The 20,063-nt window shown below is 41.6% G+C and overlaps 1 protein-coding gene across 3 annotated transcripts in view; it reads right to left on the bottom strand.

Annotated features, from left to right (window-relative positions):
* The window catches only part of DAAM2 (dishevelled associated activator of morphogenesis 2), a 120,587-nt gene extending 112,998 nt beyond the window's left edge, over nucleotides 1-7,589 (bottom strand). For 2 of the 3 annotated variants that reach the window (XM_086628550.1, XM_086628559.1), the window contains exon 1: nucleotides 7,392-7,559. In XM_086628550.1, coding sequence (XP_086484676.1) covers nucleotides 7,392-7,559 — 168 coding nt within the window. Of the gene's footprint in view, nucleotides 1-7,391 lie in introns of all 3 variants that reach the window. The other variant, XM_086628568.1, reaches the window with a different exon arrangement.
* Between the last annotated feature and the right edge of the window lie 12,474 nt (nucleotides 7,590-20,063).

Below are 20,063 nucleotides of genomic sequence, written 5' to 3'. Positions count from 1 at the left end.
TTCCTCTATACAGTTCTTATTCCAAGGAGACTGAAGGAGAAGGAATTAACGTGATGCTCGTTTTCTCTGTTCTCTGTAATGTCATAGTCACCACCATTCCTTCCAGCTAGATTCCTGGGCTAGTTCACCTTTAATTCAGAAATTGAGCCAACTGTGAAGCCATGGAAGGCCTTACTAAACATTATGGTATCAGAGGTGAGAAAGTGAGAGACTAAGAGTTGAATTTAGGGTTACGTCAGGAAGGGACATAGTTCCATGTTCTTGTGGTTAGTGTTACAGTGCACTGCAGACAGAAACCAAGGTTAAGGTTTCAGTCGTGGTTCCCCACATGGGCTGAATACACTGAAGGTGCTTGATTCTGAGGGAAGGACAGAGTCCTTGATTCAGCACTTGGTTTCATCTCCATTTCATTGTACTCAGGCAATACTACAAGGGAGAGCACATTTTTGATTTCCAGTGGCCTCATTTTTCAGCAACACACAGCAGTTCTGTGTGCATCTTCTCTACAACAGAAGCTGAGGTTTTGCACTAGGGTCAGAAAATTAGACCTCTCCAAAGACAGAGAGAGACAGAGAGAGAGAAGAATGCAGAGAGAGAGAAGAATTGCCTCACCCATGCAGCAACCTACTTCTTTTGGCAACTAAAGAATGATGGGACCTCATATGGAGCTGTCATTTCAATGGATGAGAAGCATAAATGCAGGCCAAAAGAGATGCTAGATAATTCTGACGTTTTCAAATACAGAGAGTTCATAAGTATTTATTCTGCTCCTTTACTGTAAATAAAGTAACTTAATAGGCACTTTTTCGGGAAAAAGGTAACTTAATGTACTTTTTTCAGGAAAGTACTTTTTAAGGTACTTTCTTCAGGAAAGCCTGAGAGGATGGTAAACAGTAATACAGACACAAAGTTTTTGAGAATCTACAAAGTCAATAAAACCCCTTATTTAGGGACTCTGAGGGAAAAGAAGAAAAAGAAGAAAAAAAACCACCATAAAACCAAACCTGAAAAAAAAAAAAAACAAACAGGTTCAAATGCAACGTAAAAGAAACAAAATATGACAGAAGAATCCACCCGAGTTAAGTACCAGAATGCTTCAAAGGCATTCAAGACTAAGACAAGGTAACAGTGAGTATTTTCAAATCTTTGCCAGTGTAAGCATCTAATGTGGTGCAGTTAACTCAGAAAAGGATATTATCATTCAAGCTTGGAGGTTGTAATAATATGATCAATTTTGAAAACAGCAATTCAAAAGGCAACTCCACTTCTTCCCCATGGACTTTCCATCCTAAAACAGACAATCTTAAACTCCACCTTCTCAAATACTATCTCAACAGAGCCACTAACAAAAGAAACAAAAGAGAAACAACAAAAGAACAAGTTCTTTACACTGCTCTTTCTTCTATGCTAACATTCTTCACATTTTTCTGCTTTTCCTGAATTTCCAGCATGTATGTTATCCTTCTTGGTATGGTCTGAGTTCACATCTGGGATCAAGTGCTACCATAAGAGAGATCTAGATGGCAAAATCTTTAGTGTCAAACAGCACACCACCCTTAAACAAGAAGAAAAGTCCAGGACTCTAATATTGAGCAAAAGGAATCAGAAGCCACTGTGACAAGAACAAACTACTGCGAAAAAAATATCAACAAAGACATGGAGATGTTGTTTCATGAAGAAAAACTATTTGCCCTTGCCTTGCAATAGTTCTTCCAGATTCCTCTGCAGTTCCTGTTCAGTAAATAAATCTGTACGAGGAAAAACATGTGTGCTTAGCACAGCCATTTTTGCCACCAGGCACACAGCCAGCCTGGCACCCACTGAATAGACCACCAACTGCAGCAGCACTTCACTACATGGTAGTATACACAGTGTCAGCTAAGAAGAGAGACTGAGGAAAAAAGCAGAAGTGATGCTGGCTAGAATAGCCTTGAGGGTCAGGTAGGGCCAGTTTTACAAATTATGAGGTACAGGACCACTCTACACACCCTACTCTCCAGAGCTTCTCTTCCTTGTCTGTCTGTTGAAGGAGAGACACTAAAGCCAGCTGTTCTGCCCTCTTTCAGTTGAATGCATGAAAGTGACCCTTTGAGGGTCATAGCTTGTGGTCACAAGTATTTGTTTGCTTTGTGTCTTGTGCATTTAGACTTCTGATAAGGACTTGGGCCAGTTTTGGGCCCCTCGCTTTAAGAGAGATATTGAGCTCCTGGAGCGGGTCCAAACAAGGGCGACTAAACTGGTCAAGGGGCTGGAAAATAAAACTTATGAGGAGCGGCTGAGGGAGTTGAGGCTGTTTAGCCTGGAGAAGAGGAGGCTGAGGGGAGACCTGATTACAGCCTACAAATACTTGAGAAAAGATGGTGGGGAGGTAGGGGAAGGGCTCTTTACATTAGGGACGGGTGATAGAACAAGAGGAAATGGGTATAAGCTTAGTCAGGGGAGATTCAGGTTGGATGTTAGAAAGCATTTCTTCTCTGAAAGGGTTGTCAGCCACTGGAATAGGCTGCCCAGGGAGGTGGTTGAGTCCCCATCCCTGGATGCGTCTAAGAATAGGGTGGACGAACTACTTAGGGATATGGTTTAATGGGGATTAGGGACGGTTGGACTGGATGATCTCTAAGGTCTTTTCCAATCTAGAAATCTATGAAATCTATGACTTACCTGTCCTGTTACCAGTGCATTAGTCCCGAGGCAATCTGCCAGCAGACAGCCTGAGGGCTAGTACATCTTCTCCTATCTTAGCCCAAACAAAATCAGAACAAATCACCTTGAGCCATAGTCTTCACTCAGACCTACTCCCTGCCCATGTTTCCAATGAAATAAATCAGGATTGAATTTGACCCATATCAAGAGTAATGCATTCTGTTTTAATTTTCTAATTGAGGAGACAAGGCACAAACACAGCATCCAGCTTCCAACAACAAAAATGCCTGGGATCCCTCTTAGAACTGTTTTTCTGGTTGAGCAGCATTGAGAGCAAACATGTCAGCTGAAATCAGCATCAACTCGTCAGTTGACAACCTTGCTCAGAGTCCAGTTGGGTCTTGGTCTGGGTGCATCCCCCAAACAGAGCAGCCCCTATAGGTGTAGTTGCCTCAGCCTGGAGTCTACAAGGGCAAGTTTGCAAGCTCTGAGGGGCCTTGGGACTCCATCACAAACAAAGGATCCCAACGTGTTCTTAATTCCTTCTTTTGCAAAATGGATATCTCCAAATTCACTTGTTGTAGTATTAATTTAGGGACCACAGAAACAAGACACGACATGCTTCTGGCCCTCAAAATGTCCATTTTCCTCAGAAAGGCAGGTAGAAACATACTGAATATTTACCGCACTGGAAAACTCATCACGGGGGAGGCTTTTCCAGCACAGCTAGGCTTAGCTCTTCTTGTCATTAACTCTTATGTGGGAAAATGCCCCAGATTTTAACTGCAACAAGGGGAAAAATAAGGCTTTTAAAAATTCATTCAAGCACACCAATGTTTCATTATACCCTCTTTGCAGAGCAGATGGCAAGATGAGGCTATACCCCCTGGGCCTGCTTCAGGGAGCTAACACAAATGCTCTTCTCACTACAGATCTCAGATGACGGTGTCATCATTTCACTCGGGGATTTGGGTCAAAAGGCTTTACACTCAAATCTGTTTTTTATATAGTACAAGTGCACCCAGACTAGACCCTAACGGATAAGCAGTGGGGAGGCTAGTGCACAGCACAGAGCCCTCTCAGGCACTTCCAGGTCGCTGGTTTACACTGGCACATTTACAGACTGAATCTTTCTAATCCAATTAAAATCTCATCTGAGCTGTCAATACAGATGTAGCCTGTTTTATTTTAGTGTCTCGTAGAACACGCATTAATCCAGACCTATGGATAAAGCAGCCCTTCTAGGCAAATTCTGCGTTCTGTCAGCCCGGTTTCTAGCACAGTTTCTCTCACTCATAAAGCCCTTACTGCTCTCATGTTATCTGCTACCCAGGAACTCCTATGGACATGCATCACCATCCTATCTGAGTGCTTTATAAAAACGTGCAGTATACATCATTAACCTTGTGAAAAATAGCACTCTTCTCTCCCAGCTCACTTCTCATGTAATGATGGCTAAGGTACTGTCATTAAATATAAGGATGTGAATATGATCTCTTTTCATTTCAGTGGCTTCATCTGTTTGAGATGGATATGCCAGTTACAGGTTGTCAGCACATTTAATAAGTTATAGCATAGGCCAACAACTCACAAACTGCTGGGGCCAAAAATTTTTACAGATCATCACGTATACTTGTCATTAAATTTTGCACCAAAAACATTATAAATCATGCTGTTTAACAGACTTCCATAAGGCATCTGTGACCTGTTGTGCCACAAGCGCATGGGACATCAGTATTTGCCAAGCGTAAAACAAAAAGTCAAAAGCACCCTTAATACCACCACAAACTCTCAAATTCCTCACAGAAACTGGTACCCTCTCAGCAAGCAAAAGCCCAGCAGCAACTAAAACAGGTCTTTCGCTATGACCCAAAGGTAAACAAGTTCAAGTTTTAGCAAGTCAAGTTCAGGAGGAAAACAAATCTGTTGGTGACATCTTCAGAAAGGCTGGATTGAACGCTTCAATGAATCTTGGTATTGGAGAAAGGTGAACTTTGATACAGCAATTACAGCTTTGCATGTGAAAACCAACACTTAAGCAGCATCCAGAAATAAACTGACAGCAGAGTAGATTACAAATTACACTCTTACTAGTGAGAGATACCTGTCACCAACCAGAATTCTCCAGTCAGTCAGCTGCGCTTTCCGAGAGGAATTCAAGTAGTCTCACGTAAAAGGCAAACTTCTGCTGCACACTCTGTTCTTTCCAAAACAGCTGCAAATCCTATTGACTCCTTCCCACACCACTGCCACAGAATACTGCAAATGCTAAAAAATTGTCATGGGTGCTAGGGAAGGTAGAAGCAGTTAATGGAAAAGAAACGTTGTGCGAAGAATTTGACACTGTCTTACATGACATCCTTGTCTCTAACTTGGAGACACAGATTTGTCGGATGAACCACTCGATGGATAAGGAATTGGCTGGATGGTTGCACTCAGAGAGTTGTGGTCAACAGCTACATGTCCAAGCGGAGACCAGTGACGAGTGGTGTTGCTCAGGGATCAGTACTGGGGCCAGTGCTATTTAACATCTTTGTCGGTGACATGAACAGTGGGATCAAGTGCACCCTCAGCAAGTTTGCAGATGGCACCAAGCTGTGTGGTGTTGTGGACATGCTAGAGGGAAGGGATGCCATCCAGAGGGACCTTGACAAGCTTGAGAGGTGGGCCTGTGCGAACCTCATGAAGCTCAACGAGACCAAGTGCAAGGTGTCCTGCACCTGGGTTGAGGCAATCCCAAGCACAAATAAAGGCTGGGTGGAGAATGGATTGAGAGCAGCCCTGAGGAGGAGGACTTGGGGGTGTTGGTTGATGAGAAGCTCAACATAAGCCGGCAACATGCACTTGCAGCCCAGAAAGCCAACTGTATGCTGGGCTGCATCAAAAGAAGCGTGGCCAGCAGGTCGAGGGAGGTGATTCTGCCCCTCTCCTCTGCTCTTGTGAGACCACCACCTGGAATACTACGTTGAGGTATAGAGCTCTAAACATAAGAGGGACATGGACCTGTTGGAGCGAGTCCAGAGGAGGGCCAGGAAGACGATCCGAGAGCTGGAGAACCTCTCCTACGAAGACAGGCTGAGAGAGCTGGGGTTGTTCACTCTGGAGAAGAAAAGGCTCTGGGGAGACCTTCTAGCAGCCTTCCAGTACCTAAAGAGAGCCTGCAAGAAAGCTGGAGAGGGACTTTTTATAAGGGTGTATAGCTTTAAACTGAAAGAGGGTAGATTTAGATTAGATATAAGGAAGAAATTGTTCCTTCTGAGGGTGGTTAGGCAGTGGCACAGGTTGTCCAGAGAAGTTGTGGATGCCCCATCCCTGGAAGTGTTCAAAGCCATGCTAGATGAGCCTTTGAGAAACCTGGTGTAGTGGAAGGTGTCCCTGCCTATGGCAGAGGGGTTGGAACTAGATGACCTTTAAGGTACCTTCCAATCCAAACCATTCTATGATTCTATAAATCCATACAAATTTACTACGTACACAGAAAGCAACTTTGGCTGAGGAAGTCCTTGAGCTGAAAATTGTTAATGGGTTGGAGAGTATTCTGGAAAAGATGACCCTATGGCAACATCTTACATTCTTCCCTAGGCATCTGCTTAGGAGCCCATTTTGAAATAGGAGCCTGGGCTATGTTGTCAGACCATTAATCCAACAAACTACAGCTGTCCATATGTTTGGTATGACATATTACGGTTGCCCATATGTTAACCTCCATTTGCATACCCAAATTACATGTTATTGGTAATTTGGTTATTTTCATTGCCATAGCACTTTGAAACCACGGCGATAGACAAGAACTGACTGGACCAATGCTATAAGCGCGATGTAGAACATTACTGAAAAACTCCTTTAATTCTGAGATCAAATATTTCCTGTTCTGTTCCTCATTTCAATAGCACCACTCAGGCATATGTACACTTACAGACACCTCACTTTACATAACCTCCAATCTCAAAGTGATAATGACATGGCTAATCAACTGCATCAAACGGGCATCATCTTTACCATGCAGATTACAAAACAGCACAGCCTTATGATCTCTGCCTCTGTTTTGTATGCGCGCCGAGAAAGAGGGCAAAGACAGCAAAGTTATTTGATGCCAGGCATGAATAGCAACTGCCTGCTACTGGAATCCGCAACATTCACCACAAAAGCAAACAACAAAGTTCATATGAAATAACTGCTTCCCTTCCTATTTATGTCTGTTGCTGCAATAGCACCATTTCATGGTTCAAAGACAGCTGGCAGAAGAAACATAATTAGTGTGGTCCCCTGATTCTTATACCTCACCAGCAGTATGTTACCGATCAACAGAACAGTATAGTCCTTATTTCAGAGCAATAAGGACTCTGAAAAAAGTTTGCAATAACATGCAAACTTTTAAGATTTTCCACTGTATTATACTATAGAGCAGATTTTATCTCAAATTTCTTAACAAGAAATTGACTGTCAGGGATTCATTCTCCAGAGAATTTATGAGGTTCCTTCTAACGTGCCCAATCCTATAGCTGGAGAATTGCACAGTGCTGTGAGAGTAAATCAGCATATGTAAGCATTTTGTTGTACTTATACCCACTGCCACTCTCATCTGTCCTGTCACTTGCTGCCTTTCTCCCACCAAGGAATTGGTCACAAAAGAATGAAAAAAACCCAAAAGCTTAAACAGAAGTTTATTTTCTATCCCTAATAAGTTCCTTAAATCCCTTTACTCCTCCTTTGAAGAAGGAGTTCCAGTAAATTTTACTTGAACTTACCACAAGTTCGGAGAATCTGGCATTGAGCTCCTCTGGTGGTGGAATTGGGACAGAAAACTCAAGGAACTGGAGGGGGTTATTGTCCTTGAGGTTGATTTCAGGGAGGTCGCTACCCCCAAAACAACAAAGAAACCCCAACGCATGACGATTCCTCTTCCGGGGGGCCATGATCATGGTGTATGATGCTATCTTCTGATCATGTTCTGCAGGAAGAAAAAAAAAAACCACAATAGACATTAAATGATAAACAAGACTGTTGGATCTGTGCAGCTGTCTGCATTTACAATGGTTATCACTGCTGTAACAGCTGGAAGAGGACAGAAGGGTCTGAGACACAAAAGAGAGAAACAAACACCCAAGCTAGATGAGGTAGCTAAGCTTTAATATGGTATTAACATGTTCTTGTATGGCAGTGTAGAATCAGTTCTTTCAAGGTTTCTCAAAAGGATTTACAAACTCAGTGTGAGATTTCCCAGCAGGTAGATTTATCAGTAAAGCTCAGTAGCCAAGTTTGAATGCCATCACTGAATGCCAGTATTGGCCTTTCTCTCACTACTATAGTAAAGGAACCAAAGTATCAGAAGCAAAAAGCATGTACTGGAGAATTTACCCAGAATAAATGGAAGATCCTGCAAAGGTATCTCATTTGGTCAAAAGAAACTGAACAATGAAACAGAAATCAATTTTCCATCACTCCAGAGCCAGGCCATCAACCTTTATGGACAGGACTATCACAGTAGGACCATTTTGTCTATCACGTTTTCAAACACATGTAACTAGTTTGGCCCACTTTATGTATCCAGGGGATAAACTGCGCAGTGCTAATGCATGCTTTCAGATTTACATTTGAGCTGTCAGATCCCATCCTGACAGGACCCAGGCTCCAGGAGCTTTGGTATGAGGAGCATAAAGGGAGGCAAAAGGAGGCTTGAAGAAGGAGCTGGGAAGCAACTGATTTCACCACACAACACCGTTTGTGAGCGGCCCATCCAAACATGAAGTCTCCTGCCAGCAGTTTGAAAGGAGGGATCTGTGCAGTTCACAGAGAGCCGCATACTTTGCCCTTTTAAGGGACTTGTTGTTTGACAGCTCAGGGGCTTAATTGTGTTATATTTTTTAAGGACTTCACTTTTTCACTTAATCTGCAGGATAAGCCATATCCTTAGAGAGTAAATAATTAAAGCTTGCTGTGAAGCCCAGCTCCCTGGGCATGGGGCAAGGGAGCAGGGAGGGAGGTGGCAGGTGAACTGAACTGCTGGATGCTGGACGCTGTATGAGCAGCAGCACAGCTGAGCTTTGTCATCAGAGCAGCTGCTGCCCTAACCTGCCCCACAATGCTTTGGTCTGTTTGCTTGCCAGAACAAGGCTGCTTTGAGCTCTCATAAAGTCTAAGTAGTTGTGCTAGGAAAAGCACCTTTAGGACAGCAGTTGCATAGTGGGACTTAACATACTGCACAAAGCCAGAAGCTCTCCAGGGACTTTGTGCTTAGAAATCAGCATGCCCACTTAAGAAAAAACTAAGCAAAAAAACCCAAATGAACAAAAAAATAAACCTCAAACCACTCAAACCTCCACCCTTGTGGCACTACATGCTTGGCAGGAATCACCTGCCCTACTTTGTGCTGGAATTAATTTATTTAGCACCTCCTTTTATGCACTGAAGAGGCATCAACTGCAACTCTCATGCAGCTGAAAGGAAAGTGAGCTGGTACCAGGCATGCCATGTCTTCCGACATGCCTGCTTTCCTTTGCTCTCCATGTCAGCTCTGCAAGAGGTGGTATATCTCAGCAGGAGTCACTAGGGCAGGGTGATGCTCATTTCAGAAGTACCTTTATAAGATCACTGGATTCTCAGTAGGAGATGCCAAAGGCTAACTTAACCCTGGAACCAATCTCTGACACCGGTTCAGTCAGCAAAACCAAAATACCCTCAAATCCAGCAGAATGATGTGCATGGTAACTTCTGTTTCCTCTCAGTGGTGGAGGCTGAAGAGATGCAGTTCTTAAAAGATTTCTCAAGAGAGCCTCAGAAGAAGCTGAACTTGTCTACCACAGACCACCTTCTCAGGAACTACTCTCGGCGCAATGTCCTTTATGATAATCTGGTCATGGATGATGTTAGAAATCATTTGTTTGACAAAACCTTGTTTTGGAAGGAACTCAAATCAATGAACCAAACCTGATTTACATACAATATAACTATATTTGCATCGATTCAGTTGTAACCAAGTTCTGGCCAACTGTCTAGAGGCTTCCTCATTAACCATCAACCCAGCATTCTCTAGGGCATGGACAATAAATCCTCCTTGGAAAAATTGGCTGAGATGTTGAAGTGATAGAACCATAACATCTTCCTTTATGAGCTCAGGTCAAGAGTTCGGTAAGCACTCCTCCAAAAGAAGCACCTTACCAGGAAATGAGTTCTATGTGAATAGATATGAAGGCCAACATTTTCTACCGGGTAAGCACTGCCCTGGTCAAGGCACCACAGTTTGTCCTGTACTGATATTTCATTACTCAACTTTCATCTTAAGCAAGTTCACTTAAGAGGTCAACAGTCATTCTCCAGGTTGTCTTCATCCATAATGCTGAAAAATACACAAACTAGTGCTTGTTCCTGTGGTGTTTTTACAAAATCAACATCTGTTCCTTGGGATCCAACCTTGAGAAACTCGGCAAAACTATACTCTGCAAAAGCACACCGAGCTCACATGAACAATAACCTTGTATTGCCTCACTTTCACAAAGCATCATTCCATTGCCCAACTCATAGTCTTAACACTGGCATTTTTCAGGTCCATCTACAAAAGGCATGCAGGAAGTCATACTGACACAGAGGGGTAAAATGGTACTTTTTTATTGCTGCAACACTGTAACTGTGCATAGGTTAACTGTATAGATACTTTAAAAGTAATAACGATTGAGGACTGCTAGAGAGGAATCCAGCACAGATATTTCAGATTTGAATCAATGAATGAATGAATGAATTATATTTCTAAGTGGGAGTACTGCCTTTCTAAAGATTAAGCCTGACAGTCACAGGATGCTGAGGGGCTTTTACTTAAGTTGCACTGTATGCTATTTAAGAATTAATTACATCTCCTTGATTTTTGTTGATGGACATAGTTTTAAACAAAATAAACATTTTCTAATAGCCTCCAAGTTAGTAATCTTTTCCTTTTCTTTCTCTCTTTTTTGTCTTTTCTTTGTCAAGAACAAAATCTGGGGAAAATATCCTTCTGAAGGACAAGGAGGGGGACGAGGGGAGGCAACAAAGAAAATGAAGAAAAGAGCATCTTTCATTTTTCTGAGTGCTAATTGATAACGAAGCTGTCATAAAAATTTATGAAAATAACAAAAGGTAGGGTTTCTTATTCTAATAAAAGCTCTATTGCCTTTCAACTCCTTGCAAGTAAAGTGACTGTAAAAATGAAACATGCCATTATCTATCTCTATATACATCTCCAGTGAGAATCAATGGGAAATCTCTCTCTGGAGAGAATCCCACCATTACACATAACTGCCTCCCACAGCTCTTCTCAATTGTACTGTTTTACCCTTTTGCACAATACAAACAAGTTGCCGTCATTTCAACAGCTAAACCACACACCCGCTCCTCATAGCGATCCCCCTCCTGCTTCCCAGCCCCATCTGTGGTTCAGCTCAGGTCAGGAGTCACACTCTGGAACTTTGCCCAAGGTCTAATTATAACAACGTCCTCTTCCTCTGACAGGGCGTACGTGTTCATGTCTAAACCATTTGGCCCAGTGACCAAACATAATTAAGCTAATGCAATTTTTCCAAGTCTTATCAGAAGGTTTAGCCACATGGGATGGAATCCATGCTAGCTGCACACGAGGATCCTCTTTCAATTGCATGTGCTAAATTCAGTCTTAAGCTCTTCTTTGTTCTTGCCTCAGAAATTATAATTTTCATGCCAACATATCCTAAATAAGCAACGTTCCACAAACAGTAAGGCACCTGAAACAACTGCTATGCCAGCAGCTCTCCTGTGCAAGAGAGCTGATTATCAGAGTTTTTACCTCACTGTCCTGTCCTTCACCACAGTGAACAGCCAGAGCACAGCTATGACTAAAATAGAGAAAATTACTTTTGTATCATCACCTTTGGAAAAGCGGAAGAAAGAGAGAGAACTCTGTGAGTTAACTATACACACACAGTCCTACAAAACCAGTTTGCAACATAGGGAAGCATTAACAGCAAACACTGATGTGCTCACTGCCCGAGCTGAATCTCCACTGATCATCAACAGACATGCAATGTCGGTGGATGTAGCCACAGCTCTCACCTGAGTGGGAAGCACAGGACCATATGTACGATGCAGAATCACTGTCCACACTGCTTTATGTTAACAGGAGAGGAAACAACATAAATTACTTCAATTTCCCCATACAGCTCTATCTTTATGGCAGGATAAAACATATAAATGTGATGTATTTCCATAGAAGCAGAAAGAAACCTGAATTTAAATTGGTTCGGAACATAAGCCAACTCACCTCGTATCCCTAAATCTAAGTTAAATCTCCATGGGTTTGTGCTATTAAATAATAAACCACCAGAACTTCATGGTATTATATTTCTAATGATGAAATGGAGAAAATAAGCATAATGCTCAAAATTGTCAAAATATACACATTAGATAAAGCTAAAGAGCTTCATAATGATCCTATGCTCAGTTCTCTGGACAACATTGCTTCTCCAGTACACAGATAGTGAAACTATGAGCTTCGCAGCATGTCCCAATTACCATGGGAATTTTCCATGTATGTCACATGTAATGTGACAGATGTCAGATGCAATATAAGACAATTGCTGCATGGAGGATGGGGAAAGGGGGCAGGTGAGAAATACATTTGTTCCATTTTCAGTAGTAACCTAACACCTTTGGTTTGGATGTGTCACAAGGAGTTTCCTGGTCTCCAGGGCACAAACCAGCAACAAAATAACCAATTATTTAAAATCCACACCTCTGCTATGAGGACAGGTTGCGGGAGCTGGGATTGTTCAGCCTTGAAAAGAGAAGACTTCGGGGGGACCTAATAGCTGCCTTCCAATAACTAAAGGGAACCTACAGGAAGGCTGGGGAGGGACTTTTTACAAGAGTGTCCACTGATAAGACAAGGGGAAATGGGTTTAAGTTGAAGGAGAACAGATTTAGATTAGATCTTAGGAAGAAATTCTTCAGTACGAGGGTGGTGAGACTTTGGAATAGATTGCCCAGAGAGGTTGTGGATGCCCCCTCCCTGGAGGTGTTCAAGGCCAGGTTGGACGGAGCCTTGAGTAGCCTGATCTAGTTGAGAGGCGTCCCTGCCCGTGACAGGGAGGTTGGATTAGATGATCTCTAAGGTCCCTTCCAGCCTATGCCATTCTATGATTCTTTCAGGAAGGAGAGCAGTCCTTCCTGAAGAGCGCACCTGCCTACCATATTGGACAGGAAGGCATCAGACCCAAACCAGATCAACAGATCACAGGAAAGAAAATTCTGGAAAACGAGTGGGGCCTTATGCAGTGACAGCTGCTCAGTCCTGGTGAGCCACGGCCCACACTTGGTTCCACCAGAGAACAGAGCTCAGGTTGGAACACACTGTGCGTTTTGAAGCCAGTTTATGGATTTTCCCTCCCACAACACATCAAAACAAGGGTGCAGATCTCAAGGTGGTGTAAGGGCTTCTCAAGCTAGCCCAGGCACTCAGCTCTGATCTGTTTTACATAACATCCCATCAAAACTGAGATGGTTGAGCATTTCAAAGCATTCCACAGACCTGAAGATCGTCTCTTGCTATATACATAGTATTATATATTGTTAATACTTCATTTATTCTTTGTTCATTTATTTGCCAAGGAAATACGTCCTGAGACAAGGGAACAGGCAAGGGCTATTTGCAGACTGTCAGGTGTAACTCTATCTGTGAACCTACTAATGCAATGTGTCTGTCAAAAATCTGTGTATTTTTAATACTTTAAAGATGCTCAGGATGTGCTGGATGACTAATGACCACTAACATTAGTCTGTTAATGCCCACAAATCCAATACCTCTCACCTGATACCAGCTTATCAAAACAAAAAAAGCTAAAGAACTGTAAGAGATCTTTCCTTTCTGAAAGATTAATTTGCAACACTTTCTCTGTCTTCACTTGAGAATGAGGGGAAAAACACTACAAAAACAAAACAAACAAACAAAATGCATAGCAAAAGAAAACAGAAAAAAAATACCAGCAAGTTCCTCATGTTCCTCTCAATCCATTTATCTATTGAAACTGTATTCATAGAAGAACAATTTAAAAAGAACAGTCAATTTTAGATTCAAAATACAAATTGAGTAACAAAGCAGTTAGAGTCAGTATCATAAATCTGGCTAGTAATCACTTGTTATTTCTTTACACATTTTTTCCACCTTTTAATCAAGTACAGATTAATAATTTTCAATACCTGACTGAGCTGACCAAACAATTAGTTCATTCTTTTACCTGCTAAGAAGTTATGTTATTTTCACAACTGCATTAGTGTACTATAAATCTGACTCCACACAAAAAATTGCAGAGTCAAAATTAATCTGTCCTCCTAGACACTGAAAGCAAAGATTAATTATCATCTTGTGTCTCATTTAGATGCAAGTAAATCTACACATCTTTAACATTTCTGAATGGTGATGTGACCACCGCAGCTTAAACTGCAAACAAAACAAGTAAAATTCACTACTGAAGTGTTTATCCATGTGTCCTTTATCTCCTCAGTGTCTAAGCATACAAGATATTTGGCTAAGAAGAGAGGCAGAGATGTCCTACCAAACAGCAACTTTGGAGGCAGGAATACATTTTGCTTAGTGCTTTTTGTACCACAGATTCCCATCCTAATTTATCAATTCCACACTTAGGCAAGCTTGCCAACAATTCAAACCACCATGGTGGTGGATCCAATAGGATTGCATACTCCCTAAAAATACGCAGCCTTCCTGGTGTGAGTGCAGTAGTCTAGAGTCTTGTCTTTCTTTGCTTGCCCCCTCCGTGTTAACACTTCCAAGTTTTCTAGTGTTGCAGCACTGCAGTTTCAGTAATATCTACAGATACTCTCCACTTCCTTTTCAATCAGAAAGTCTGGACTGTTACCAAGATCATCTTCCTCACCATGAACCACATTTGTTCTATTGATGTATCTCACTAAAGATTATCCCATTCCATTCTATTAAAGAAAAACAAAACCAAAAAAAAACCAACACCACAACAAAAAAAAAACAACCCTTCCTTTCTATCAGTTTTGGTTTTATTCTCTATTCTGTTTTTTTTTCCCCACTGTTCCATTGCAATATCCTCACTTTCTTCCATGATGGTTCTTACACTTGGAATAGCTTTTGTAGCCAATTCCTATGCCTCAAACTGCAAATTTCCTCTCTTTTCTTAAGCAGATATTAAAGAGAAAAGAAACTTCTAAAGAGACATCTACTGCATGGCACAAAATTGTAAAGACCGCACCACGATTTGTGTATATTTTATTTTTGTATTATTGTACTCCACCAGTATGTTTATTTTTATGGTATTGTATTCCATTGTCGTAGCTGTGGTGCTGAGGCTGTAGGTTCTCCAGTGTAACATCTTAGTTACCTGCTTAAATCATTTATTGTACAGTGCCAAGTAGACTTATGGCACTATAAAAATAGTAATAAAAACAGTAGATCAGCAAAAAGTAATCGCTCGGCTGGAATCTGGCCAGGATACAACAGTTCACACCCCAGTAATGATGCTGCTGTAGAGGCAGCATTTAGCAGTGTCCACAAATCCAATGTGGGTAAATTTATGCTTTATGAAATAATGGAATTTATACAATGATTTCCCCTACCACAGCATTAGCTTCACTAGATGAGTTGGTTTGTTATGTCATTGTTCTTCAAATTGCTGTGATTGTAAGAGCCCATGGGAAATATACTACACAAAAACAAACGTAGGGAAAAAATCCCACAAACCCCACAGATGCCATCCCAGGACCCAATCATAACTGAGGATAAGACCATCCAGCAGTATGACTTTTCAAACACTCTCTAAAATCCCCAGATTTTACTCTTCAAAGAATTCAGGTGCTAAAAATGTTATTTTTTTTAGGACTTGTCAAGAATATACTGTAATATCAGGGTCATAAATTCAGCACAAGACTACAATCCAAATTGTGTCTGTGCTACCCAACAGAGCAGGTCTGAAGTGCATTTTCTGCAAGCTACGGATCTAGACAGCAGGGCCCAGGTTAGGCTCTTTCTTTACTTTCTTTTGGTGGTGGGTACAACACTGTGATGAGATTTCACAGGAGAAAGTGCCTTGGAAGCTGGAGTGTGTGATGAAGTTTTTATTCAATATCAGAATTCATAGACTGAAGATAAAGTAGATCATGATGACATCAGTCAAGCAGACATACATATTGACAGTCAGAGCCAGCACATTGCTCCTTCAGTTCCAATGCAGAAGACTACTTTCCTCTACAGGAAGATGAAGTCCTGTGCCTTTTACAGGTCTTATGGTATGAAATGCCTTTAATGTCATTGGTTTGAAACTGGCCCTTATCAGTAATATCTGCCAGTTCTATCCATAAGACCAGCTCCCAAGGATGAGACATCCACACCCCAGAGTCAAGTCTTTGACCACTTCAGGAAAGAAGCCAACGACAGTGTGATCTGGAGAACAAGCTGTCCCAACTCAACCTTCTATGCTAAAAGACCAGGAATACTGGTAGGGCAGATTAGTACTAAAGCTTGGTCTAGAGACTTGAAATCTCTGCAATGCTTCTATTGGGAAAAGTGAAGTTTAGTCACAAGCGATGTCAATTCGGAGTTTCCCAGTAGCACTAAGAATTGCCACCTTCAGAAGAATGAACAAAACCACACTAAGAGCGTCCCTGTCTTGTTTGAGTCATTGTAATTTTTCCATTCTGTCATTGTCCAATTATTTCCAGACATGATGTAACTATTTTGCCAGGGGATTTGAGAGTCAAAATGTTGCTGCTGTTGTCATTGTCATCCTGGGTGCCTGAATTTTCCAGACAAAATAAGCAGCTGAGGGCATTAGAGTGCCTCTGCTGTGAGAGAAATAATCTGTAAGAACTGCCAGTGGGCTCCAAGAAAAACAAACAAATGGTAAAGGTCCAATTACATCTTCCCAAACGCCAGCTCATTTCCATGTGAAATGCTGTTTTCTTATTCAGATAATTAGTAGAAGAATGTTTCAGCTGTGATCTGATGTCATCACGGCACACAAAAATTGATTTCCATTCTAACACTGGGTTCAGGGCCATTACAGGACACTAAAGCTCAACTTGACTAGAAATATGCCTTGGTTATAACCACTGGAAACTAGCCACAGATGTAGGTGTAGAAGTGCTGTCTCCACTATTGACAGGCAAATCATTACCTGCACTGGTAAAATTTTCCCGAAGTTCTCTCACTGGGAAAAACAACTCAGTCTTTATAGCAAATGGGTATAACTGGGGAAAAACCCGACACAGACATTTGGACTTCTACACGCTTTTCATGGATGGCACCGAGTCTCTTCAAAACTAGTGCTCATCAATGCCACGTGGGAAAGCCAGGCTCCAGGTTGCAGATCTGTCACTTTCCTACTTAGTGCCCCAGCCAAAGTACAGTATATTTCTACATGTCACTGCAAACCTGTAAATAATAAAGATGGTGGTTCTCAGTTCTGTTCCACATACTGTAAAGCCACTAATGGGGATGATAGTTAAAAGGCTTCTTTAGTGATTCACTAAACGGAAGAAACAGTTCGTAGATGCATCACAAAGGGAACAGGTCTTAGGATTGTGAAGCTCTCTCCGTCTCAGAGTTGGTTTCCACAGGTCAAGGCACAGACAGGTTCAAAGTGTCATTGATTTCATATAGCTATTTTCTAAGACCCTCAAATTCCAGAGTTGTCAATTTGGCACCAAAAATAAATTCACTCTAGAAAATGAAGTTAAGAAAAGGTCATACACAGCATTTTATTCCAGCATTTTTATTTTTGTTCAACATTCTGACAAAGGATACTCTGGGTTCAATGCCCTGAAACCTCAACATTACGCAAGTAGGTTTGAACTCCAAGCCAGCAATTTGGTGAAACTGTTGAACTTTTAACCTAATGCGTCTTCATGAAGAATGGCTATTTGGAAAGAGTTCTGCTCAGGATTTTGGGTTGTTTTCTGTGTGTATTTTTAAGTGGCATCCAGATAAAATATATTTTCTGGCCGCTGTAATATTTACAGGAGGAGACTTTACACCAACACTGAAAGCTGGTTTCAGAGCCATGACTTACTGCTTTAGGTTTCGGGGCTGTTAAGTGTTTCATGACATTAGGGTGAACAAGACCTCATCTATATTTGGATCAAATTCCACAGAGCTGGTGCTCTGAGTGACACAGGCAGTGATCAGTTAAGAGGGTCTGAAAAGAAAGTGCTATCTAAAACCAGGCACCTTCATTGCATGGTCAGTGGGTGCTTTTGGCCAACAGCAGTATGATGCAAAGAGCGCAGTAAAAGAAGGGACAGAGAGAAGTCCCCTAAAATACCTAAATGTGAGGATCTTCTCCACTAAGTGATGCATACCCATGTGGCCTAGAGCACATGGTACAAGACAATGTGGTGCCTGTGCCAATCACTACCAACTCTATTCTACTGCCATCTCCAGGCTGCTGATAGCTAGTTCTAGATTCTCATGGCAAGAGGTCATGCCCACATCAAGGCCCTTTACTGTTCATGATTAGGAAAAGTTTAAGCACTGAAGTATATCTAGGGAAGACTTTCTAGCACTGTAACTGACCAACACACTATTCTTCTGCAAGGATACGCCATTTGCTTAAATGTATGATCAGATACTCAAAGAAAACTGCAGAGAAGCTGCATACAGCAGATGTTTGGGTAGTCATCTCTGGACTTCTAAGTATCTACAGCAATTCAATAGCCTGCCCAAAGATACAGCAAGTTCTTTCAGCTTCTGAGCCCAAGCTACTCGTAACGTGATGACAAAGATTTGAGCACAATCCACAGAAAACCAGACTGCAGTATAAAATTCCCTCAGCTCCCCATCACAGCTGCACGCTACAAGAAAAAAAAAAAACAAACAACAACAAAACAAAACACACCAAAAAACCCCAACCCTGCTTCTAAACAGCCATTTCATCTTGGTACACGGAGCTTAGACATGATTCAAAAAGAAGTCCCGCTGTATATAAACAGAACAAAAATCTACCCTCTATTAGAAAAGGAACATCTTCTTTATCCCCTTAGGGTTGCAGACATTATTATTATATTCAGCGATCTATGTCTTTGCAGAATATGTACCAATATCACTGCTTGTTGTCTCTAGTTCTGTACAGCTCTGATTTATCTGGTAAATTGTACAGGGTTTTATCCAAATCATCACCTGTTGCAATTTGTTTTGTCTCACTCTTTGGAAGTATATTTAAACTTCCTTAAATCATTAATTTTTCTCGCATCTTATATCTTCAGCTGTATGTATTCCATTCATAAATTTAAGACAGAAAGCAGTCATACATTGCCTCCTACAACAAGTTCTGGTCTTGGCTCTGCTGCTCTGGTCAGGCAGGGAGATTTATAAGATAAATATGTACTGTGCAAGAATATCTCCCACTGCAAGAAAGCCTGAAAATGCTGTTATCCCCATTTTCTATTTAGTGTAGAGAAGACACAGCCAACCAGTATCAAAATCCTTCCAGCAACAAGAAGTAGCAGCAGCATCTGACACTCCCCCTGCCCAGAAACCCATTTGAACAAAGAAGCACTCAGTTTTCACACAATTTGCACCTACCTCCCGAGCAAAATAAGCGAGAATGGCAAAACGCCAGAAGCTTTGAAACATCAAGACCAACTATGTATTTGGACTGGATGGCAAATCGAAGCAGAAATACATTATACGTAACCCAACAATTTGCATGCAAGCTGCCAGCCTATCACTAATTTTTAACTATTGGCTGTTGGATCAGTAAATATGAGACGAAAATGGCACTAACACTACCGAATTCTCTTGTTGCTGTTTTTTTTTTTTCCCCCCGCTGTCATTCATACCACAAGCAAAGGGTCCACCACACAACGATGGTGCCTGGCAGTGCTTAAAGTGAAGAAAACTGCAGAAAAGAGGCCCGATCTCTGGCTCTCTGAAAAAAAGAGAAACTAGCAGATGTGTAATGCAAACACTGAGCCCACACCACCGAGACACTCTTCAGGGTGACCTCTTCCCTAGTGCTTGTTCTGTCCACATCCTAACATCAGTCAAATGCAGCCTGTAAAAGGCATGGCTACTGCCCAGGAAGTGTTCTTCGTGCTGGGTTTACAATGTTATCAGCTATTAGTCACAAAGAGTTCCAGTGGGATAACCCCAGAATTAAACGAATTAAGCAATGCAAGTCTAGAGAGGGGAGTCAGTGTGGGAAGCAGTTTTAAGGAATGTTATTTTGTTTCCAAGAAAAAATAAAACCTGTTCTTTAGACAGGAGTGAGTCCACAAGATCTTAGAATATCCTCTTCATGCTGAGATTTCAAACATAGGCAAAAATTTTCTAAATTTTTAAGAGGTCATGCATGATAAGGAAATAGGATTCCTACAGGGCCCTCTAATAGCAGCATTAACTCTCCTTAATTCCCAGAGCACATTTCATATCCATATCA

Source organism: Tauraco erythrolophus, chromosome 2 (genome assembly GCF_009769465.1).
Source record: "Tauraco erythrolophus isolate bTauEry1 chromosome 2, bTauEry1.pri, whole genome shotgun sequence".
NCBI lineage: Eukaryota > Metazoa > Chordata > Aves > Musophagiformes > Musophagidae > Tauraco > Tauraco erythrolophus.
Note: the sequence above shows the minus strand (reverse complement) of the source record. Positions and strands in the feature narration are given on the sequence as shown.